This window comes from Dipodomys merriami, unplaced genomic scaffold (assembly GCF_024711535.1).
Source record: "Dipodomys merriami isolate MVZ:Mamm:240054 unplaced genomic scaffold, mDipMer1.0.p SCAF_3, whole genome shotgun sequence".
NCBI classification, from domain to species: Eukaryota; Metazoa; Chordata; class Mammalia; order Rodentia; family Heteromyidae; genus Dipodomys; species Dipodomys merriami.
Window position 1 is genome coordinate 39,313,688 of NW_027204492.1, and position 25,188 is coordinate 39,338,875.

A 25,188-nucleotide genomic window follows, 5' to 3' on the forward strand; every position below is an offset into this window, starting at 1 on the left:
GTTTCTCTTTAAGTCTTTAGCCCAATTATTTATTGGGCAGTGGTTTCTTTGAAGATTTGTTGTTGGGGGGACTTAATTTTTTGAGTTCCAGGTATATTTTAGATATGAGCCCCTTGTCTGTTGTAAGGCTAATGAAGATCTTCTCCCAATCCTTGGGCTTTCTATTGATCTTGCTAGCTATGTCCTTTGCCATACAGAAGCTCTGCAATTTCATGCAATCCCATTTGTCCAACTTTTCTTTGATTTGTTGTGTTTCTTGGTCTCTATTAAGAAAATTTCGGGGGGCTGGGAAGTTGGCTCAGTGGTAGAGCGCTTGCCTTGCATGCATGAGGCCCTGGGTTCGATTCCTCAGCACCACATAAGAAGAAAAAAAAGCTGGAAGTGGCACTGTGGCTCAAGTGGTAGAGTGCTAGCCTTGAGCTGAAGAGCTGAGGGACAGCTCCCACGCCCAGAGTTCAGGCCCCATGACCAGAACCAAGAAAATTTCGGCTTGTGCCAAGGAGTCCTAGGGTTTCTCCTATTCCATCCTGTAATGTTTTCACGGTGGTTCAGTGGATTTGAGGAACTGAAAACCCTGGGTAGATATAGGGCTTAGTAAGTGGAAGAGAGAAAAGTGTGAAGAGAAGGTCAGACTATCAGGCAGGAGTCAGGAATCAAGTGATGCATTACTGGATAAAACATAGAAGATGTCATTCAAAGTTATTATAGTGTATTTTTTTTCTCTTGACAGTACTGGATTTGAGCTCAGGGTTTCACATTTGGTACATAGGCACTCTATTTCTGAGCTATGTACCCAGTTCTTCTTTGTGCTGGTTATTTTTGTGACAGGTTCTTGCTTCTTGCCTACATTAGAAGAGATCCACCTATTTTACACTTATCACATTTGAACTGACAAACATATAGCCACCACACCCAACTTATCTGAGGAGATTGAGTCTTGTGGACTTTTCTGTCTGGGCTGACCTGGAACTTCAATCTTCCCATTCTCACCCTCCCAAGTAGTTGGGAGTATAGGCATGAGCCTCCAATACCAGAATTAAACAGCTGAGATTTGTGTTTTCTAGAAAAACAAATTGGGCTTCAGGATAGACATTGGGTTTGGTAGTGGGACAAGAGGAGCAGGGAGATCAGTATGTAATGTACTCTACAGAACAAAGAGTGGATGATATTTATTTAAAAATTGACATCAGTTAGTTACACAAGGGAGTTTCATTTTAAAAGTGCATATATACAATACTTCTTGATTACCACCAGCCCTCTTATTATTCTTCCTACCCTCTCCTCTTTCCTAAACCAGAGTCATCATGTGGCATTGTTCTATTTCAGACATGTATAATATATTTTGTCTATATATATTCCATTTGTCTGCCCCCTACCACTAATACCTATACTTCAGACAAAACATGTTTCAACTTCCTGATGTTCTTTTCAACTAAAATGAATATTACTTGTTTGAAGGGGTTTTATCCTAAAATCTCTCACACACATATACCATACTTTTTTCATATTGATCACACACATACAATCTTGTATGTACTGTGTATATATTGAAATTTTAGGTCTTCCCAAGGTTGATGTCTTTATAGGTCACAGAGCTAGACAGATATGAGATTCATTTACAGTGTATTAATCAGTTTGTATTAAACTCTCTGTATATAATATAGATTTCTGAATCCAAGTCTTACTGAAGACATTTTATTATCCTCTCATTTCATTTATATATAGTATGGTTTATTTTCCCCTTTTATTCCCTCCCAAAATGATTTGTATTTAGCATGTGAGTACGCCCTTATGATTAAACCCTTCCCTTCTATTCACTTAGTTGCTATGGAATTACTGAGCATTTGGAGGCTCTGAAATGCTGTAGACCTCACCTTGTAATCTACAGTCAAAAAGATAAAAAGTAAGCATTTCCCAATGTTATTATTCCCAGATTATTGACCTTGCTGGCATAAACTACATTCAAATGTAAGCATTTTGTAAGACAACTGACCTTTATTTTTTGCTTTTTTATTGTGATTGATTACATAAATTTCACAAATTTCACAGTGTTGTGGGATAGTGATATTTAGTTAAAGTCATGAACACATTCTAACCTTCATGGGGCAAATTGTTTTTATTGTGGTCTATAAAGTTTATGAGTTCTATGAGCTTTGACAGTACAGTTCTTTCTTCCATATTGGGTGGTATCTACGTTTCCTTTTGCTTTGTGTCAGCTGTTCCCTCTTTCCCGCTCATTCACTCCCTCCCATCCCTGCCTTTGAGTTGCTTAGTTCATTTTGATCAATGTCGAGTACAGCTGATAGGTCCCGCTGTATGTTTTTCCGTTTCCCCTCTGAATTTACCTTTATTTTTTAAAAAACCTTTAAATAGCATTTTTAACTTTCACAAACTCTCTGTTCACCAAGCCAGCGCTTAAATGTTCTGAATTTCTTCCTTAGATATCTCAGGGGACTTGACTGTTCTTTCACATTTGGGATAGAACTGAATAGCAGTCTCTGAAAGATTTGGAAAGCATTGTTCAGAAGTTGTATACTCACTCAAGGGTTAGGTAAACATTTGCTTCCATTTTAATACAACAAGATTCCAAATCAAAGTCCACAACAAATTGGGAAACTTTGAAATAAAGGTTTATTTATAAGTAACTATATCTCTTTAATGCAAGCTCTCCTCAGAATGAAATTGTCCCCTTCAGAAAAGGAACATTGCTAGAAGGGAGGCCATAATTGCACTGGAAAAGAAGTAAGGACATTCTGTACATAGGTATAGATAAATCCATTAGTATCAAAGTGTGCAGAAACATATCTTAGGCTTGTTGGGACAATGGGAGGCAGCCTACCGGAGAGGAGAAGGACAGAAAGGTACAAAGACTTTGGAGGAGTGAATGGATTTGCATATCAATAAGGATGTGAGCAAAGTGGAAAGAAACAAGTGGTCCTTGATATCTAGAATCTAGTTTGGCACGATTAGCTGGGCCTTGGTGTACTCTTGTTGAACATAAACCATCTCATGACACATCAAGAAGGTCATTCTGTGATCATGATGGATCAAAACATAAGCAGTGTACTCTATAATCATGTCTTAACCCAGATAAAATAGGAACAGTGTGTAAGTCACAAGAAGGACCAAATAGTCTCTATCCTAGATCATATGACTATTGATTCTTTATCCATTGTATCATTAGCCTTCTGATAGTCTTCCTCTCTTACATAAAATAATTTATTTAGAAATAATCAGAATTTCTCCAACTTCCTGACAGCATCCAAATGTGGAACAAAGCCTACTAGGGGATCTACCTTGTCTGTTTACCTGGGAATTTCCTGGTTTTAGAATACAAGTGTCCACATCCTGGGAAACCCCTTAATATGAATAAAAGTAAGATGTTTGGTGGGCAGGCAGTTCCTTTAAAGCTTCCTCCAAATACCTTATGCAAAGCCAATCTGACTAAGATGGTCCAAGGTTGCCTATGGTGGGAATTCTCTCTTTGATTCAACAAGCAATAGACTCAACATTTTAAACTACAGGTGTTTCTGTCTTTGGCTGAAGGGCATTGACCATTGTAAGAAGTAAGGAGACTTATCACTGTCGAAGGGCTAGTATGACTTAGCATGGGAAATAGCAGATGTAATGAAGAGGGAGGGGGGCCAGAGAAGAGTGGAGTAGACTCTACTATCCTAACAAGACAGTTTAGAGGGGTGAAAAAATATGAACCGATGAAAGGTGAAGTCATGAGCTTTGGTAGTAGGCTGAATTGCTGTCTCCAACTTTTGTATTGAAACAAAACAATCATGATATCCAGGTGTTAGTGACTTATGCTTGCTATTCAGGAGGCTGATGTCTGAGAATCATGGTTCAAAGCCAGCATGGATAGGAAAGTCTATGGATCTTATCTCCAACTAACCACTCAAAAGTCAGAAGTGGAACTGTGGCTCAAGTGGTAGGGCACTAGGCTTGAGCACAAAAGCTTAGAGATAACCCACGGGTCCTGAGTTCAAGTCCCAGAGTGGCACACACACACACACACACACACACACACACACACACACAATCATAAAAAGAATAAGGCCAATTTTGGTTATGTTATAAAGTAATTACTCAGTTTTTTATGACATAGAGGATGATTATATTGTTTTCAAAGCTATATATGCTCCACTTTGTGAACTGTGTCACTGAATATGTTTTATGTAACAAATATTTTTGATAAGGAAGAATTGCAATGATATACTACTTCCTAGTTAACAGACATAATAACTGAAAAACTAATTACAATTTTTATTCTTTGGAGTTGAGATCATTCCGTGTTCAAATACAATATCAAGGGTCTTATTGTATAATGCAGCTTGGCCTTATGATCCTCCTGCCCCAGTATCCCGAGTGGTGGTCTGCACTACATGCCTGGACATCTTCTTCAGTTGGATTATTTATTTTCTTTTGAGATAAGAAGTGTCCCATAATGTTGCCCATGCTGGCCTCAAACTTGCCATCTTCCTGTCTTAGTCTCCTAAGTAGCTCAGTTTACAGATGTGTACTTATTTTTAAGTGGGGGCAATGCTGTAGCTTAAAAAATGCTTTTAGTCATTTGGCTTCCATTATATTGGAGGTATGTATTTAATGTTAAGTATGCTTCCTATTAAAATATTTTTCCAGAAGCTGGGCCCCAGTGGCTCATGCCTCTAATCCTAGATACATAGGAGGCTTAGATCTGAGGATCATGGTTCAAAGAAAGTCAGGGCAGGAAAGTCTGTAAGACTCTTATCTCTAATCAACGACCACAAAACCAGAAGTGGAGCTGTGGCTCATAGTGTAGAGTGCTAGCCATAAGCAAAAAAGCTCAGGAACAGTACCCAGACCCTGAGTTCAAGCCTTATGACAGACAAAAACAGAAATAACAACCAAAAAGACCCTCTTTTCAGATCCATATTCAAATGATAGTTCACATATCTTTTGGAGGGATTTACAGGGAGTGACCTTTGGCAAGTGTCTTCAATTCAGCAGTGGGGTAACTACATTGGTCCCTACTTCAGGTTGCAAAAGAAGTTTTTATTTTTTTATTGTTTATTTTTTATTTTTTTATTTTGAAAATACTGTACAGAGAGGTTACAATTACATGGGCAAGATAATGAGTACATTTCTTATCAAGCATTGTGGCCTCCTCCTTTGTTTCCCCTTCCCATCCCTTCCCATCCTCCACCCCCCTATCCAATCCTCCCCCCCAACCAAAGCTGTAAAGTTCGTTTTTCCACATAACGACTTGTACATCTCATTGTTGCAGGTGGATCCATTGCAGCAAAAGAAGTTTTTGAAAACAGGTCTACTATTTATTTTGATACTATGTTTGCTTTCAAAATAACAAGAATGACTAACATGGCCTGCATGCCAAAGGAAACCTAGAGTACTCAGTCTTCCTAAGTTTCAATACAATGGAAATAGCTTTCTTAGAAGAGGTTTATTTCCCAGTTTTCTAATGAAAACTGCATGGCCTTCTTTCTAAAAATAAGTCACTTAAAAATATGAATATTCAGGGAATGTTTAAAACAAAACAAAACAAAACATGTTAATGCCGAAGCTCTGTCTCATGTCTATGGTAGATAGTAGCATTTTGGTATGTGTGTTATGCTTTAATCACAAAGACTATCTTATTTGGATTTTTGATAACCAGAGAAGCTTGTTTTCCAAACATTCATAGTGAACTTCTACATCACAGGTATATAAACTGGAATGAGCACTCTACTATTCTTTTTTTTTCTTTTCTTTTTGGTCCGGTCATGGGACCTGAACTCTGGGCCTGGGCACTGTCCCTCAGCTCTTCAGCTCAAGGCTAGCGCTCTACCACTTGAGCCACAGTGCCACTTCTGGCTTTTTTTCTTTTTGCTTATGTGGTGCTGAGGAATCGAACCCAAGGCCTCAGGCATGCAAGGCAAGCGCTCTACCACTGAGCCACCTTCTCAGCCCCGCACTCTACTATTCTTAACACAAATTTTAGTTTCTCAGTTTTACAATTCTGAAGTCAGTTTAATTTGACCTGCATTCATTTTCTTACAGGGGACAAATTTTGTGGTGATGATACCAATTACCAAAATCTTGTATTTATTTACTAGCAAATCTTTCTTTGTTTGAAATGATTAATTTTTCATCCATTGGCTAAAAATCTGAGTAAACAATAGTGTAGCAAATTTGGATTAGAAGACTACTTCTTCACTGGTGTAGTTGTTAGTGGCATTTTTACAAAATAGAAAAACTAATTCCTAGAAGTAAATTTCTTTTAAAAGTTAATTAATTCATTGATTCTGTTTATTTAATATGTTATTAGTAAACTTTTTTTTTCTTTTGGTTGGTTGTGGGGCTTGAACTATGGGCTGGGGTGTTGTCCCTGTGCTCTTCAGCTCAAGGCCAGTGCTCTACCACTTGGGCCACAGCGCCACTTCTGGTTTTTGAGTGGTTTATTGGAGATAAGAGTCTCACAGACTTTCCTGCCTGGGCTGTCTTTGAACCGCCATCCTCAGATCTCAGCCTCCTGAGTAGGATTATAGGTGTGGGCCACCGGTGCCCGGCTGAAGTTGCCATTTAACAAACCAGTTTATGAATATAATTTGTCACTCCTTTCAACATTCTCACCATCCTTCTCAAGCCACTCCTTCCCTCAGTTCTCTTAAATTTTGTAGGATATGCATTTATTTGACTGCATTCTTCCCATCCTTCTCTTCATTCACTTACTCCCCTCTCCTTACCCCACTCCACACCATGACCACACCCACCACTTTCAAGTACCTGTTTCATGGTGTTTATTTTGTTGAACTATGATTTTGCCTTTCTCAGTCTCATACCCTTCTTAATAAAATATTTTACAAAAGTTTTATGTATATGTATTAATCTCTTGAACAGAATCAACCCTTACATATATAGAGTCAAATTATCATTCTTACAACATTTTACACTTAAATATGCTATTGCTTGATCATAAGTCTTTCAGCTTCATATATATTCAAGTATGTGAAGTATATATTCCTTTTTGCAGGAGAAAATCCAGTCGGAAAATACATATAATAAAATTACAATTTAGTTTTAACATTTACAGGTAAAGGCCCAGCTTATTAAGAATCAATTATATAGTGCATGCTAAACAACAACAACAAAACTAATAAAGCTAAGGATACTGGAAAGTATATAAAAATCATTTCATGAATTGCTAATATCCTTAGGACAAACTAATTAAAAATATTGAATAAAGTAAGTCCAAGTTGTTCCAGGCAGGAAATTTAAAATAAAATTGTTTGTATAACTTCATTGCCAGATCCTAGAGTAATCCAAGCTGGGAATGCCTATTAAGCTAAATGAAAACGCTCTCTTTGGGAATCAATTATTACTTACCAAAATTTGTTATCTCTGTTGTTTGGTTGCCAGGCTCTGGAGCACTGTAAATCACAACAGCATCAGCATTTCTTCGAGCCGCTGTTTGAATTTTTTTAAAATAGGAACAATTACCTCCCTCTATCAGTGCAATCCAGGGCTTCTTACCAGTGGTAAACTCAGTATTGTAGTCACAAGCTTGGTAGTTACTGTTCTTAGGGATTGCCACTACTCCACGAGCATTAATCACTGGCGAGGCTAATCCATAAACACCACATTCACATGTATCTGTTTTGGTAGAGTTGCTGGTTTCATTATAATAAGTCACAGTCACAAAGGCCGAAAAAGATGCCGTACTTTTGAGTAAAAAGATAAAAATGACAAGGAGCTGGAAAACACTGTATTTGTTCTTCTTGTTCATTGCTCGTTCATTTAAGCACAAACTGTAAGATATCTGCTGATATTTCCAACTATCAGTCACCATTGTCCACTCATGTCCCTGCTAAACAGAAGTTTGAAATTTCAGTTGCTGGCAGGTAACTGATCCCACATCTAGCAACGTAAGCTCTGAATACCTCAGCTCTTTTTCACTTTAGTTATCTACATTAGCCTTTGCTGGTCCCTCCTCCAACTGTATACACATATATAACCTTTAACTGGACTAGCTTAGTAATAAAACCATCAACTTTATTCTACATGTGAACGTATTAGAATTTGGGTAACTTCCTGCAGTGAATTTTTTTCCTCCTTTTTATTGTTCCAGCTAATGCACTTTCATAAACATGGAGTGGACTGGAATGAGGAACTGGACTCTTGGGAATCCCACGTGACAAGGCTGAAAGTCACCTCTCAGAAAATCTAGAAGACTAAACTGGTTTTCCAAGCTCTGCTGAAATATGCTATCAACCCATTCAGCTGGGAGTAAGTTAAAATCTATAATTTTATTTGCTATGCCATTAGTAGGAAAGATTTTGATGCCTATTTTTTTCTCTAATTTCTTTGTGAATTTTTTTTTTCGTAGCAACTTCCCCAGAGAATAACCTTTGCTACCTTGTTTATTCATTAGGAGGTAAACATGCTTCAGTGGTTACAGATCTTTAAGTATACGGTGCCTTGCCCATGGTAGGTACTCAAATATTTACTGATTGATACCTATGAATTGTTTCATTCCCTCAATCAACTTCCCTGCCCTACACATATATTATACTCTATAAAAGAATTCTCAGGTTTAATTTTTAACATTTGAAGTTCAACTTTAGTTCTTCTAAATATATACACATTTATTTCCTTGTCCTCTTCATTTTAATCTTTGTTTGAAAACAGGAGTGCAGTGAACATTAGTAGCTGTTGGACCTATATTTCTAGAGGGTCAACTGGTTTGAGCAATTGCTGGGATGAGATTACAATGTGTGCTAAGGGCTGCAGAAGGAATAGACAAACAGACAATAAGACAAACAGATATCAAGAGTCTCATTGGACTAAGAGTTAGCAATCTAGACAAACAGGCATCAAGCTATCAGAAAAGTAGAAAGTCTCTAGGTCAAAAGGAAAACAAGCATAATGATAGTCCAAAGTCCAAGGCAAGTATTCTGGAATCAGGAAGATTATTGGAGTGAAATGGATGGGACAAAAGAAAATAGGAATATTGGAGACAATGCTCATGTAAATAAACGATCGGTACAGTTGCTTTTTTCCCTTACTGTCTAATCTTAGGTATCTGAAATAATAGCCTTTCAATGAAGTCTATAGATTTGGAAACAACAGTTAATACCACCCAACAGAAGAGAAAAGTTCTAGGAACCAGACATAAGACACATATATTTATATTACACATACGATTGTAATATAAATAAAAACCTTTCTATCATATCATAAGGCAACCAACTACTCACCTCTGTATACTTTCACGATATCTAGTATTAGTAGCACCTTATATATGGTCATCATTTAATAATTTCTATAACCAAACTGAAAAGTTTCAAGGCCTTATGTATTAGTTTATAGTGTGTTTATGAGTAAACACACAGTTTACCTTTTTGCTATGAGCACCATCATTTTGATGTATTAAAAAGACAAATGAAATTATGTGATTGAAAACAATTATGTTGTTACTCATAAATATAAAAAATAAGTTTGTTCATTGCTAATGGGCAGTCATATACGATAAATTCAACATCCCATTCTAATTACAAATGAAGTCCCAGAAATTTGATTTAGTCTTTTCTATCAGTTATTACATTACTCCTAAAGAAATAACTTGCTGTGGAACAGTTTTAAAATACATCAGTGAGAAATTAGCTAAAGCCAATAGAAGTTGGAGTTTTTGAACTTCAAAGCATTTGTTTTAAATATTCACATAATATTCCTTGACAAGTCACCTCATTATGTGCCTGGACAACTTTCCCATACCATTTTGTGTTGCATTGGCATACAAAAGAGAACTTTGCTGAGCTGTTAGGGCAAACTTCTCTGGAGGGTGAAGTGCATGACTGTATATGGTAAACAGTATCATATAACTCATATACAAGTGCTTTAATGGTTTCCTTTTATGGTTTTTCAGATTGAACTTTCAAGGACAATTGTAAATGGCTTTTTAAAAAACTTTGCAGTTGAGTAAAATTAGTCTTAAAATATTGAACACCCACCTGCCCACACAATTTTCATTTTAACTTTTAAGGTAATTTGCTGATTGCTCATTAGATGTTTTTACAGTTTTGTTTGTGGGGCATCTACTTTAGATCCCTTGGAAGTATTAAAAACAAGATTTCTGGGTTTCTCTCTCATCATGCTCAGTCAGAATCTGAGGAAAACCTAGGAATTCTCACTTTAAATAAGCTCTCCAGGTAAATTACACACTGTCAAACTTAAGAACTTCAGAACATATACCTTGTTAGGTAAGACAATAACTGGAACAATTTCTGCTTTTGAGAGTTTGTTGCTATCATTTGTTTGGACCTCATCCTTCAGCTTCTAGCCTATGGAGGCTTGGTATTTATTTGTACTTCAGGTGGTAGCCTGAATATTTATATATACTTATATTTACCTTCCAAACCAAAAGTTCTTAGATATACCTACTCTGCAACAATTAGTATCCTATCTTTATGAAAACAAAAACCTCTCCAGGCCTTTTTCTTCATTTGTAAACAAAGAGGTTGGATTAGGAGTTTACCATAAGATCTGTCTGATATAAAACTCTATGAAACTTGCTTAGCAATTATCCATTTTTAATTTTCTTCTCCATCAGCACAATTCACGAAGAAGCTAAATCAAGTGCCCATGAAATCGTAGCACCTAATAGAAGTTAAGTGCAAAGAATTGTGTGAAACTTGAGTGCTAAGAAAATAAGCCTAGCAAATGTTTAAAACAATTTGAAACAGTACTATATACCGATGGTTTTCAAACATGTCTACATTAGAATCATTCTGGGAGCTTTTAAATATCCAGATGCCCAGGTTATACCACCATTAGAAACTCAGGGTCAAGTTTCAAGCATAGTATTTTAAAACATTTCCTGGAAAGACCAATATATAACCAAGTTTGAAAGCCACTCATATATAGTAGTTTCAAACATTTAATATTACTAGATATTTTAAAATTTGCATGTATTATTTATATGGGATGGGTTTCATTATGACATTTCCATATATGTATACAAAGTGAAATATGGCATGTTTTTGCTCATTTGTGTAATCTAGACATAAAACGATCCATATATATATACATAAATATTAAATGACTGTAAATTTGGGACTGCTTGGGGAATAAGTTGAAGAGGGATAGGGAAAGAACATGATGGAAATGAATGACATTGGAATGCACTATGTATGCATGGCAAATAGAACCTAATCAGAAGCTGTTGTATAATTGAGAGAAGAAGGAACTGGGAAAGATAAAAAAATAGAGAAGGTTAGTTTGAAAAATTATTATACATATACACATGTGAAACACATAATGGTGAAAACTCCTTTGAACAATTAATGTACAATAAAAAAAGGGAAAAGATGGTAGGAAAACAGGCTCTGTGGGAGGGCAGATATCAGTAGGAGGGAGGAGGGCCAATGAAGAGGATGAATATGGTTGAAGTACTTTATATGTACATATGAATCTACATTTTTTGATTACTTAAGCTTGATATCCAGTATATGAATAAAGGTATTTGCTACACTTAAATCAGTGCTTTGACTGAATAAAAATTATGAATTTTAACATTACCTTCAAAATTTTTGTTGAATAGATCTACCTCTCTTAGTGTTGTCACCTAGTTGGTATCATTGTTTTCAGATTTGCTTTTTGCATGAGTAGGATATCTTTAACTTCTGTTCAAAGACAAAATAACAGTGGCTTTAATAACACATAAGTTTAGTTTTTCATAAAGCCAAAATAGAGTAAAAATACCAAGCTAGTAAGGCAGTTCCATATGAACAGAGATTTAAGCTCCTACTAGCTGATGGCTCTACCATGCCTAGGGTGTTTCTTTTCTCTGTGTAACCTAAGGCATCTAAGCACAATATGCACAATGGAGCTAGTAGAAAGCAGAAGGAAGAAGAAAGGTACATTCTCTCCTAATTTCTGCGGGAATGGTTCCAAAACTGCTTTTGTACATATCACATATGCTTACTCTCATTAGCAGAACTTTGTTATTATGTCATACCTAGATACAAATGAAGCAAGAGAAAGTATTTATTCTAGACAGCAATGTGTCCAACTAAAAAACTGAGAAATATATTACTGCTGAAGAGAATAGGCATTGGGGAAACTAGCAGTCCCTGACAAAATCTTTATAATTTACTCTCCAACAGTGATCATTGTAAAATATGAATGGAATCAGGACACAAATCACTAAGTATCTCCCCTGTGCTCTAAATATACAAATTAAAGTCCCTACTATGTCTGAGCATCAATGGCTCACACCTGTAATTCTACCTACTTGAGAGGATGAGCTAGGGAAGATTGTCCAGGCTAGTCCAGGCAAAAAGATCTGTCTCAGTCTCAATACAGGGAAGCTGGATGCAGTGGCTGTGATTGCAGCTCAGGTGTTGAGTAGGAAGCAAGAAATGTGTGTGTGTGTGTGTGTGTGTGTGTGTGTGTGTGTGTGTGTGTGTGTGTGTGTGTGAATAGCTTCACATACGCCTACATTCCATTCCATTCAATAAACAAATGTCTTCAAACTCACATGGAAAAGTCATCTTGGATCAACAAACTATATATAGAACGGCACCTCAAAATGGAAGAGACAATTTGATGCATTCAAAATGAGACCAAAAACATTATTACATATTAACTTTATTAATACACTTAAATAGCAATACAAGAAAGGTTCACAAATTTAACACGTAAACAGTTCCAAAGAATAAAAGATTCTACAAGTTTATAGAAAAACTTCAGTATGCTTTGGAGTTCAGAGGCTGCTGTGTACATCAAAGTGTATAGAATATGAAGTGATGAATTACAGGGCTATACAAGGAATGCCCATAAGTTTAGTAGCTTAACCACATTCAGAAAAACTAAAATTGGTTGTTGTTTTCGCTCATCTAACAAACCACATAGATGTCAACCACAGGAGATGCAAGCAAAGGGGGCATTTACACTTAAGAAACAAAAAACAAGATTGAAATAAGTTCCATTAGATACTGTTTTTCCACTTTCAATATGACCACTTGTGATATTAATATTAGATAAAAATTCACTGTCTTAACCAATATTACATATGCCAAAAACTACAAACGAGTACAGAAAGTATTGACATACTGTGGCCTCTGGATTTAACATCACACACTCATCAAAATATTTAGAAATTCAAAGTATATTAAATAACAATACAGAGTGGAAAAATGTTAAGACACTTTACAACTGAATAAATTTCAAGATGGGGCAGGGACCATTATAGTTCACATGTGTTTTTGGAAATAGTGGAATCTATTTTGGTGGTAGGAAATGCAGGTTGGCCACTTTAGAGGAATAAGAATTTAATTTTCAAACTGTTAATTCAAAATTTGCAATTATATGTGATTCAAATTGTAAGGATCCAAAATATCTATAAAATCTCTTGTAAGTTGGGGTAACTTATACTGAGATTTTAGAACAAGTCACCTCACAAAAGTAACATTGAACATAAATTACTGCAAGTCAAGATAGTAATTTTGTAGAAGTCAACTTTTGGCTCAAAAATTATTTTGATGACTTTTTCAGTAATGAATCCAATATAAATTATTTTGACCCAAATATGGGATGAACACATAAAACCAGCGAGTTCCCTTTAGAACTTATATAATGCTGAAACTATCAACAAAAATATGTATACTTTGTAATACTATCATTTGTCACTTTTTAAGGCATATTTTTTGGAGAATAAATTTTCTGCAAACAGACTTCTACTTTATTGTTACCCAAATTACAGATATCTAAGATACCAATGATGTGGACTCTATCCAATTCAGCTGCTGCTTTTATAATATCACCTAAAAGTGAAAAAAAAGATGGTAAGTATTGTAAAATAGTTAAATATTTAGTTGGAGTTAGAATTACATAATCTGATGATTTTTTTCTTACAATAATAACGATGCCCTAAATCTTGTCCTTCTCTTCAATTTGCCATATGCATTGATCAAATGTACTATATAATCACTTCTCCAGATAAAGGTCATCATCTTACCCACATGCCACCAATAGTGTTAAGACATGGTATTCCAAATACATTTATGTTTTTTTTTACCCTTTTTTACCTTTTGCTTTTGGTGAAGCAATATAAATACATACACCTATGTATTTTTGAGGTCATGTATAAGGATTCAACTGAACAACTTATTATATATCAAAAAATGCAAAGGTAAGTGTTCCCATTGTGAAAATCAATTATCATTTTTTTTTTTGCAAAATCTCTAAGTCAAAAAGCAAAACAATGTAGATCTACCTTCACATTATGTTAATTATCTGTATGTACACATGTATGTGTATGCATAGAGATGTATGTGCAAGTAATTGAAGTTCTTCTAAAGTTTATTTCCTTTGAATTGGCTTTATCAACTAAGAGCTTACTCTGACAAAACTTTATGAAAATGGATCTAGTGAATGATATCACTTATCAAAGCTGAGCAGAGAATTCCAGGGCTCTCTGTCACTTCACAAAGCACATTTTATAAGCTGTCAAAACTCTCAGAATCAACATTTGTCAAATTCTAGAATACAGAGAAAGACTTACAACAATCAGGGCAAAGACTAATAAAGGAAGAAATTTCTGCCTTGTTGAGAAAGTGTCATGGTGTTTTAAATTGCCTATCTACCTACCTTTACCCCTTAGATAACTGGCAGTTTATAATCCTGGTGGAGGTTGCTTGTAGTAAAGGTAGCAAATACAGATGTGGTTGGATGTGAGGATTTGTCTGATAGCTCCCTTGAGGACAGTTGCAAAGGCTTGCTTTTGCTTTAAGCAATTCAGCGCATTCTCACATCTGGGGTGCCTCTTCCTCAAATGGCTTTTATTGAAAGTATATTGGCCAGAGAAGTTGAATAGGATAGAATTTTAGGTTAAGAAATTAATAAACTGAAAGTCCAGGGCAGGAAGAGGCTAGGAAAAGAGATATATAAGGGAACAATGGCTTTAAAAAGCTCCTGTGTACATTTGGGAATCAAGATAGACATATGTAAGGCCAGGCACCTGTGGCTCATGCCTGTAAACACAGCTACTCAAGAGGCTGAGATCTGATGATCATGGTTCGAAGCCAGCCCAGGCAATAAGCTACCAAAAACCTGGAAGTAGAGCTGTGGCTCCAATGGTAGACTGTTAGCCTTTAGCAAAAGAAGCTCAAGGACAGTGCTAAGGTCCTCACTTCAAGGCCCAAGACCAGGCGCGCGTGCACACACACAGACACAGACACAGACACAGACACACAGACACACACAGACACACAGACACACACAGACAGACAGACAGACAGACACTGACACACACACACACACACACACAGATGGCCATATGTATACACCCAGGGATTGCTATGTGCTTAGAGAGGCCTGAGAAAACTCTGATCATTCACCACTGGCTGACCATCAGGGTCTGAGTAAGCAGGAAGTGAAGGCTAAGGCAGAGTTATAAATAGCAAGACTAAGTGTTGAAAATGTGCTCTGATGAAGGTCTAACCTTCAAATTTTCTTTGCTTTCTTCATTTTCTTGGCTACCTATGTTTAATGAAACACTGTCAAAATACTAGACAACATTAGCTACTGTCAAAATACTAGACAACATTAGCTAACTACTAAGCTAATTGACCACAGATTTCAGTTACTACTCATGAAAAACACTATTCTAAATATGAGAAAAATGAAAGCACTTAGAGGTTATTAAGTAACAAGCAAAGTCATACGGTTCTAATCTAGATAGTATGAGGTGTCAAAGTCTAGAAGGAGAGCTAGGTTCTATGGTGCCTGAAGGATATGCTAATTAGAAGCCTTTTATGAAAACAAAAGCTTCCTACGGAAGCTTGTTTTATTAGCTTCACAGTAAATTCTCCCCTGCTACATACACTAGACAAATCAAATGAATGATTTAAAATTGTACAAGTACAATAAAACCAAAAGAATATTAGAATGAATGCTGAAACTATCTAGTTTTCTTCTGCCTTGAATGGAGTATACTTTAATCCATATATTTTAGAAAGATTTAAAGATCTTCAAAATTAGCAACAAACAAAATACTGTAATTGTTATCATACTGACTTTTACAAATAACGTTTTACATACCACAACATAAAATCTAAGTCTTCATTTCATGTGACTGTGATTTATATACTACTTTGAGCAAATGATAAGCTCTGTAAATCTCAATTTATCGAATGCCTCCTTCATACAGTGTTTTGAGGATTAAATATATATGGATCTCTAGAATAGTGGCTAACTGATAACAAGCCATACACAAATATTAGCAGTGATCACTTTTACTTGACATATTTTACTTAATGAAATTAGAGTATTATTTCTACCACCAGTGTCTTTATAAAGGGCTACTCATTTTCCCTATAAAATGAGCTTTTGTACATTTTACTTTAAATTGCTAGAATTTCAAGAATTGTTTGCTTTTAGGAACATCAACAGCAGGCCACCTAAAGGCTTCCACCTATAATCCTACCTACTCAAGAAGATGGGATTTGAGGACTGTGGTTCAGTCAGCCTAGGCAGAAAAGTTCACCAGACTCCATCTCCAATTAACCACACACACAAAGTATAAAGTAAATATAACAAAGTGAAGGAAGGGGTGACAGTATTAAAAAAGAAATGTACTCATTACCTGACATGTAACTGTAACCCCTCTGCATATCACTTTTACAGTAATGACTATATATATTTATATATACTTATCACTTTTACAGTAACGATTATATATATTTATATATATACTTATATATTATATATATAAAAATTAGGGCCCCAGAGTCCTCTTTTTTATATATAAAATTACACACACACACACACACACACACACACACACACACACACACACACACACACACACACACACACACACACACACACACACACAAAACACGAAGAGGACTCTGTTCTGTTTCCTATTCTTGGTCACAGAGGAAGAAAAATTATCTTGGTCTCCTTGTAGCTGGATTGGTGCCATGTAACTGAATTCTGTCAAATGAGAATATAAGTGGGAGTGATATGGCACTCTCGGTCCAAGGTCATTGAAAACTTATATCTTCTTCATCTCTTCATTCTGCTGCTTTGCAATCTTAGAAGCTATTTGCTCCTGCTGGGGCAGGATGCAAATTGCATTGCATTGCAGAGGGATGTACCATGCAATCCCAGAAAGAGAGCTGCTGACTCTGACACACTTTAGCAAGAAATAAACTTCTGAGTTTAAGTCACTCTGACTTCAGAGTTGCTTTTTAACTATAGCATAGTCAAACGTATCTTGTCATATGGGGTGGTAATAATCCTGTCTCTGATAGCAATATGGGAAACCCTGATTACCTAGAGAATAAAATTGTTTTCCTAAATGTGTGAAAATTCTTCTATATTATGCTATACTTTAAAAATATTTATCAGCGATATAGTAATGTAATACATTTTATATTATGTCTTCGTATCCTTTCAAAGTGGAAAAGGAAATGCATATCCTTATGTATTATAATTAAAGATGATAATGAAGGGCTTCCTATTTGTAAGCATTATTCAATAAGCTATCTGGGATAAATGGCTAATCATATGGAGAAGGCTAGCATTTCAAATGGTGTAAAAGATATAAAAATGAAGACATCACAATAATATCTGGTCCCCCTAAATTTTAAAATATGCACAAAGGACTTGAATCTTTTTCTAAGAAGATGTACAAATGAACAATAAGCATATGAGAAGGTACTCCCCATCAATAGTAACTAGGAAATACAAAAGAAAAACACAATGCCATACCACCTCACACCCATCATTAAAAGGGGTGTTATTCAATTCAAAATGAAAGAACTTAACTAGTATTGGTACTGGTAGTATTGCCGGTGGAGATGTAAAATAATGCAGATCAACAGCATGGCAGCATCTCAAAACCATTAAGCCTGAGATTCCCATGTTCCCCTTTAAGATAGTTCCAAAAGAATAGAAAGCTGGAACTCAGGTACTTGTAAACAAATGTTCATAAAAGAATTATGTACAAGAACCAAAATGTTGAAACAAAGGCAGGACATCGTGGTAAATGCTTGTAACCCAAGGCTTGCCAGAGGCAGATATAGAAGGATCTTACTCTAAGGCTGGTGTGGGTGAAAAAGCAAAAATTTTTTTATCAAAATGATGAAAGCAAAAAAGGGCTGAGGGGTGTATACCAAGGGGTAGAATGCTTGCTTAGGAAACACTAGTCTCTAAATTCAATCCAATACCACTTAAAAATAAACACCAAAATAATAACAAAAAACCAGGGCAGGTGCAGTGGTCACATCTGTAATTCCAGCAACTCAGGAGGTGGAAGTAGAAGGATCACTACCAAAGGCCAGCCTAAGCAAAAGTGCAAGAATCTAAGTAACAAAGCAAAAGCAAAAGGACTGGGCATATGGCTCAAGTGCAGAGTGCCTTCTTAGCAAACAGAAAGCTCTGAGTTCAATTTCCGGTACTGCAAAGTAAATAAACAAATAGAAATCAAGCCAAATTCTCATTAAGAATTAAAATGAATGGATAAACAAAATGCATTATATACTGCAATGGAATATCATTCAGGTATAAAACTAATGAAATCTTGATATCTATTGCAACATAAGTGAACCCTGTCATTAGTGAATAAGCCAGATACAAATATTACAATGATAAATTTTGTTAGATACATTTGGTAACAATAAACATGTGAGTAAAAATAATGAAAGTAGAAATAGTGAAGAAAACCTTATTCCTTTTTGAGTATAACAAAGAATGAGCAGTCACAAAATGAAAAAAATGATATATCTGAGCACATAAAAACAAAATGACAGCATATCAAAGCAAACCTCCCATTGAATAAAGGATAATCTTGGTGAAAATATTTGTAACATATCATAAAGGGTTAATTTTAAATAAACTTCTAGAAAATTCACAGAAATATAAATAACTGTGAGTAGTTAGGTCAGATATAGAGGCTCATAACTAATCTTAGTTATTTGGGAGGCAGAGACTGGGAATACTGTAGTTAAAAGCTAACCTGAAAAAAATTAGTGAGAGATCCTATTTCAAGTAATAAAATTTGAGCATAGGAAAGACTTGGAAAAAATTATATTAAGTGAAGTAAGCCAGGCCCAAGGAAACATAGGTCCCATGGTTTCCCTTATTTTCAATAACTAGTATATGTCTGAGTCAAGCAGAAAAGATCAGATAAGTTGATGTTAGGGGAATGAACCCCAAGATAAGTATTCAAATGTCTTTTTTTGTTTTTTTTTCCTTTCATGCAATTATTTCTAACATATTTATAAGATGATTTCTATGTTGCTTTGTATTCCCTCCCCCACGGTATAACCCATGCTTTCACCATGTTTGAGGTTGGTATAATTTGTGGAGGGGAAGGGAAAAAACAAATCATTTAACTAGGGATACAGGTGGACCCATTGCAACAATGAGATGTGCAAGTCGTTATGTGGAAAAATGAACTTTACAACTTTGGTGGAGGGTGGGGGGAGGATTGGATGGGGGGAGGGGTAGAGTATGGGAAGGGATGGCAAGGGGAAACAAAGAGGAGGCAACAATGCTTGATAAGAAATGTACTCGTTATCTTGCCCATGTAATTTTAACTCCTCTGTACGGTATTCTCACAATAAAAAAAAATTGAGCATATCTGTCATTCCAGTTATGTGGGAAGCATTAATAGTAAAATTGAGATTCAGACCTGCTTGGGTGTAAATAAGAGGACATATTAAAAAAATTAAGCACAATGGGCTGAGGGTGTTGTTCAAGTAGTATCATATCTGCCTAGCAAGCACAGAGCTGCTTTTAGGGTTTCAAATCCCAGAACTGCTAAAACATACAGACACACATTCAAACACAGACACAGACACAGACAGACAGACAGACAGACAGACAGACAGACAGACAGACAGACAGACACACACACACACACACACACACACACACACACACACACAATGACTTACACACAGAGCTGTAAAGATTTTCAAGCTCAGTAATAATTAACAAATACAAATTAAGGTAAAATATGATACCTGTTGTCTAGTAGTCTGCCAAAGATTACTAAGAGCAATGTCTAGCTTGTGAATAAAATGATACTCTTGCTTTGGGAAAACAATTACATAGTATGTGCCAAAGTTCTAGAGGCACACACACTTTTTTTTGCAAAGCTGTACTGGGGTTTGAGTTTAATGTCTCATGCTTGCTAAATAGACACTATAATGGTAAGCCATACTTCCAGTCCTTTTTTGCCCTAGTTAATTTTAAGATATGGTTTTATGTTTTTGTCCATTTCCATGTTTCGGCTGAGATCCTTCAGTTTCAGGCTCTCTGCCATAGCTGGGATGACAAGCATATACCACCATGCTCAGCATTTTCTTTTGACATGGTGTCTTGTGAACTTTTTTGTCTAGGCTGACCTTAAACTTTGGTCCTCTTCATCTCAGTCTCCCATGTAGCTGTGATGACAAGTGTGCACCACCAAGCTCAGTAATTGATTGAGAAGGTGCTTTTTGTGCCAAAGTTGGCCTTGTACCTTTCTTCTTGATCTCTCCAGTAGCTAGAAATTCAGGCCTGAACTACTGTGACTGGTCAGCACACAGTTTTGAGTCAGTGATTTCTGGAATGTATGCTAGCAGATGTACTTACATAAGTATATAAAGAGTTTGTATATATTTAATCACTACAGTATTATTTGATAATAGAGCAAAATAGGAGTAATATAAAAGTTTGTAAGAAGGGAACTGGTTAAGTACATTTTTGTATAGACACATGAAAATACTTTGTAGTTACTCAAAAGAATAAGGTAGATTTCTCTATACTAATATGACAAATGTCCAAGATGTAGTATCAGAGGGAAACAGCTATTCATAGACTCATCAGTTTATATAATTCAATTTTTGCATGTGTGAGAGAGAAATATAACAGATACTGTTATATAAGAAATAAGTTCTTGGTGGGGAGGGAAGTGTAGTTGTGGAGGGGGAGGGAAGGGATGGTAGGGGAAAAACAAAGGAGGAGGTAATAATACTTGATAGGAAATGTACTCATTACTTTGCCCATGAAACTTTAACCCCTCTGTACAGTATTTTTACAATAAAAACATATTAAAAATAAAAAAAGAAATAAGGTCTTAAAATGATTAAAAGATACTGGTTATCTGCAGAGAGTAAATAAGTGAGTTGGTAGGGTGGGTTAACTTCAGAATGCAAGGAGGGGAGCTTTTACTTTTACCTAGAATCTATCCATACTATTTGAATTTTTAAACTTATTAACATTTATTGCTGTTAGAATTCAAAAAGAAAATAATTCATAGGATGTTTAAAATATGACATCAATATTATACTATGAAACATTTTGTTTTATATTTCTTTATTAATTTACCTTATTGTCTATAGAGGTGAGATAAAGAGGGATTACAATTATATGAGTCAGGTAATGAGTACATTTCCTTTGGTACAGTGTCTTCTGTACCCTCAATCTCTCCCAGTCCCTCCCTCCTGTCTCCACCCACAAGTTATAAAGTTCACTTTCATCGACATCCAGTGAGCTTCACTGCTGTACTTTCTCATCCTTTTTCCCTTTGATACCCTGCATCTTATATATACATTTGTCTAATCTGGGGAGGGGAAAGGGAGTAACAAAATGATGAACCAAGGACAAGGATGACCCATTGTAACAAGGATACCCACTGGACAGTATATTGGAAATGAACTTTACAACTATTTACAACTTTACAACTATATCTTTCATCCTAGAAAATCATGAAAAGTACAGAAAGGTTTGAAGTCAGACAACTCTGAGTTCAAATCCTGCCTGTTACCCATGCTATTGATAGGATTAATTGCAACCTATGTAAGAGGCCCAGGAACACTGCTGGCACAAAGTTAAATGGATATTACCATTGTTATTAGCGCTACCTCAAGAAAAACTATGGTATTCCACTCAAATTCCTTTGCTTTAGGTTACTCTTGCACTTTTCTTCCCTTATAGATTCTTGTCCTTTGTGCCCAAATACTAACTGTTTTGGCAGATTGGTCATGTTAGGATGGTAATAATGACTGGAAGAACATAGGTACTGCAACAAGCAAAGCGCTAACAACTCTAACCTGATATTTTATATCAGTAACAGCATATACATATAACCGTATGTAAGAAAAGTGGATACTGGCTGGGCATTAGTGGCTCATGTCTGTAATCCTAGCTATTCAGGAGGCTAAGATCTAAGGATCCTGGTTCAAAAGCATCCTGGGCAAAACAAACAAACAAACAAACAACCTCTGTGAGGCTCTTATCTCCAGTTAATGCTGCACACCATTCCCCCCCCCCCCCAAAAAAAAAGCTGAAAGTGGAGCTGTGGCTCAAGTAATGAAGCACTGGACTTGAGAATAAAAAGCTACCTGGGTCCTGAGTTTAATTTCCAGGACTGGCACCAATAAAAAAAGGAAAAGACAAGAAAAGTGGGTGTTATATGAAATAATAGGAATAAACGGCCCGTTACAGCACTAAATAAGAAATTTGGGATTACTGAAGGTTTAGGGAGTTGTAATACTGCACACCATCTAATATTTCATTTCTAAAATGGACCACAGGAAAAAAGAACTCATCTAATAAAATTATGGATTCTAACATTCAGTTTGCATAACCATTATTGTGAAAATTATTTCATTGTCAGGTAGAGTTCATACAAGTTGTTCAAAAACAACATACACTCAAGATTTTATCAGCTTAGAAAGACCCACCACAAAATCCCAAGATAATAGAAGTAATAAAAGAGCTTCTTAGCCCCTTTAATTATCTGTTATGATAAAACTCAATGAAAACGTCTAGGATCTTTACCATATGCTTAGGAAATAGTAATGACAACAGAAAGTGACCAGGATGATTCTAATTGGATAGATACTTGATAAATGTATACAAATAACTTAAAGTCTTGTATATTAGGTAGCAGTAGTAACAATTACTTGATTGAAGAATTTCACTGTTGGGATTATATAAACTCCTATTATATAAACTCCTTGTTGTCTCCAAGGAAAGTATTGAATAGCAGTTGAAGAATCATTTAGAAAACAATTTTACTGTACTATATTATATAGTATGTATTATTATTTTAGACAATTATTATGTAAAAAGACCAAGTGTCTCACCTTAGCTGAAAGGAGAAAGTACATTTAACAATATAAGCCATTAGTTAAACTATATTAAGTTTTAAGGGTACAACTGTTTACATAACAATTTTTTTTCTGAGTGATAAGAACACTGACACTGTCTTACCTGCCAGTGCTCTGGGACTCGGCGTTTGTTCATTGACAGGTGTTGCTACTGGATATACACAGCTGTAATTCATGCAGGTCAACAGTGTGTCTACTTGAGATGTTTGAACATCTTCTGGACAAAACATGGGTAGGAATGCAACATCAATTGCTATTTCATGGTTCAGACCTGTTAGAGAAAAACCACACATTACTACAAGTTCAGTAGGTTAATATGGAATCATGAAGGCCAGGTTTGTTGGTTTGATCATAACATGTGCCCATCATTTTCAGACCTGGAAAAACTGTTTACAAACTGGAGATTGAACTCAGATTTGCAAACAATTTATGAACACATGCCCTTGGTCTCTTTTGGAACTTTATTGCAACCTATCACCATGCTAAAACCAATTCAAAATGTTTTCCCTACTGATAGATAATGTCTTACTGTCCACAGGATAGCCTTGTCACAAAAAATGAAGACATGCACAGTGTTTCCTTGGATGTTCCTGACAGATGCCATGATGGGAGTGGAAGGATCAGAGAGGACTATTGGTCCACCTACTGCCATACTCCAGTAAAGCAAAGAATGGCAGTAACTAAGTCTCATCTGTGTTCAAATACACAACAAAAGGTTCCCACATTCACCATTAAGGCTAATTAAAGGCTGCAGGAGAAAAGGGCAAAGAGAGCACAACCAGTGTCCTGACCTTCAGCTGTCGTGTCTTAATGTGCATCAGTATTGGCTAGGATAAATAACTAAACAGAGGGAGAGCATTTTAGGCATACAGCGGGCAGCATAAGCCAAAGGTATTATCCCTAGGACGGGGGCTGGAGCAAGAGTACAACTTTATTTATTTATTCATTTTTATTGTGAGAATACCATGCAGAAGAGTTACAACTACATGGGCAAGATAATGAGTACATTTCTTATCAAGCAACTTTAAAACTGACTTCCACCCGGTTCCCCAATCCAGAAATTCAGGTATTATCCATTTTTGTGGTGTATTTAGTCATTGAGATTCAATAGCTTTAATATTTCTTTTTTAAATCCTTTCCTGTGATTCTGAAGTAGTGAGTATGTCTGGGCCAGTGATGGGTAAATAAAGTCACTGTTAAGCTGCCAACAGATTCAGAAATACAAGTCCTTTGCTTTTTGTGAGCAAATAACAATAAATCTCATAGCTTTAATTTAACATATAATTAAAGGCTGGTTAAAGCCTTTGAAGACTTACTGATATTTGGGATTCATAAAGTAAAATAACCATGTTATCAGAATTTCCTAGGATTGTAATTCAGTATCATAAAAAGCATAGCTAACCCACAGCTCTCAGCAATGCTGTAAAACCTTTGAATAAGAACATGTTGGAATCTTATTTCTTTGAGTCTGAGACTAAATTTAACTCTATGTGCCCTCAATTTAATAACAGCTCTGTTATTATAAAGCAAACATAGCATTAAACATACCCATCAACCATACAATACATTCTCACTTGTAAATGTAAAAAATATGCAGCCGGGCGCTGGTGGCTCACGCCTGTAATCCTAGCTACTCAGGAGGCTGAGATCTGAGGATCGCGGTTCAAAGCCAGCCCGGGCAGGAGAGACTGTGAGCCTCCTATCTCCAATAAACCACCAGAAAACCGGAAGTGGCTCTGTAGCTCAAGTGGTAGAGCGCTCACCCAGGTCCAGAGTTCAAGCCCCATGACCGACCAAAAAAAAAAAAAATGCATACCACTTCCACCAATGTAGGAGAATCAATGTACCCAGTGCCATTTATTTAGTTGTACAGATTTATTTTTGTCAGTACTGGGGTTTTGAACTCAGAACCTTATGAATGCTAGGCAGGTACTCTATTGCTAAGCCACTCCTCTGGCCGTATTTTTACAGATTTTTATCCCTATACATTGAATCATTAGAAATCAGAGTGCACAGATTTATTAAATAATAGAAT

At 36.0% G+C, this 25,188-nt stretch overlaps 2 protein-coding genes across 2 annotated transcripts in view; both read right to left on the minus strand.

Annotated features, from left to right (window-relative positions):
• The window catches only part of Rnf128 (ring finger protein 128), a 113,444-nt gene extending 105,461 nt beyond the window's left edge, over positions 1–7,983 (minus strand). Inside the window, exon 1 of the mRNA XM_070039981.1 lies at positions 7,369–7,983. Coding sequence (XP_069896082.1) covers positions 7,369–7,831 — 463 coding nt within the window. The 5' untranslated portion in view covers positions 7,832–7,983. The remainder of the gene's footprint in view (positions 1–7,368) is intronic.
• Positions 7,984–13,550: 5,567 nt separating this feature from the next.
• Radx (RPA1 related single stranded DNA binding protein, X-linked) overlaps positions 13,551–25,188 on the minus strand; it is a 52,412-nt gene continuing 40,774 nt past the window's right edge. The window contains exons 13-14 of the mRNA XM_070038992.1: positions 23,257–23,424; positions 13,551–13,805 (exon numbers count right to left, since the gene is read on the minus strand). Coding sequence (XP_069895093.1) covers positions 13,675–13,805; positions 23,257–23,424 — 299 coding nt within the window. The 3' untranslated portion in view covers positions 13,551–13,674. The remainder of the gene's footprint in view (positions 13,806–23,256; positions 23,425–25,188) is intronic.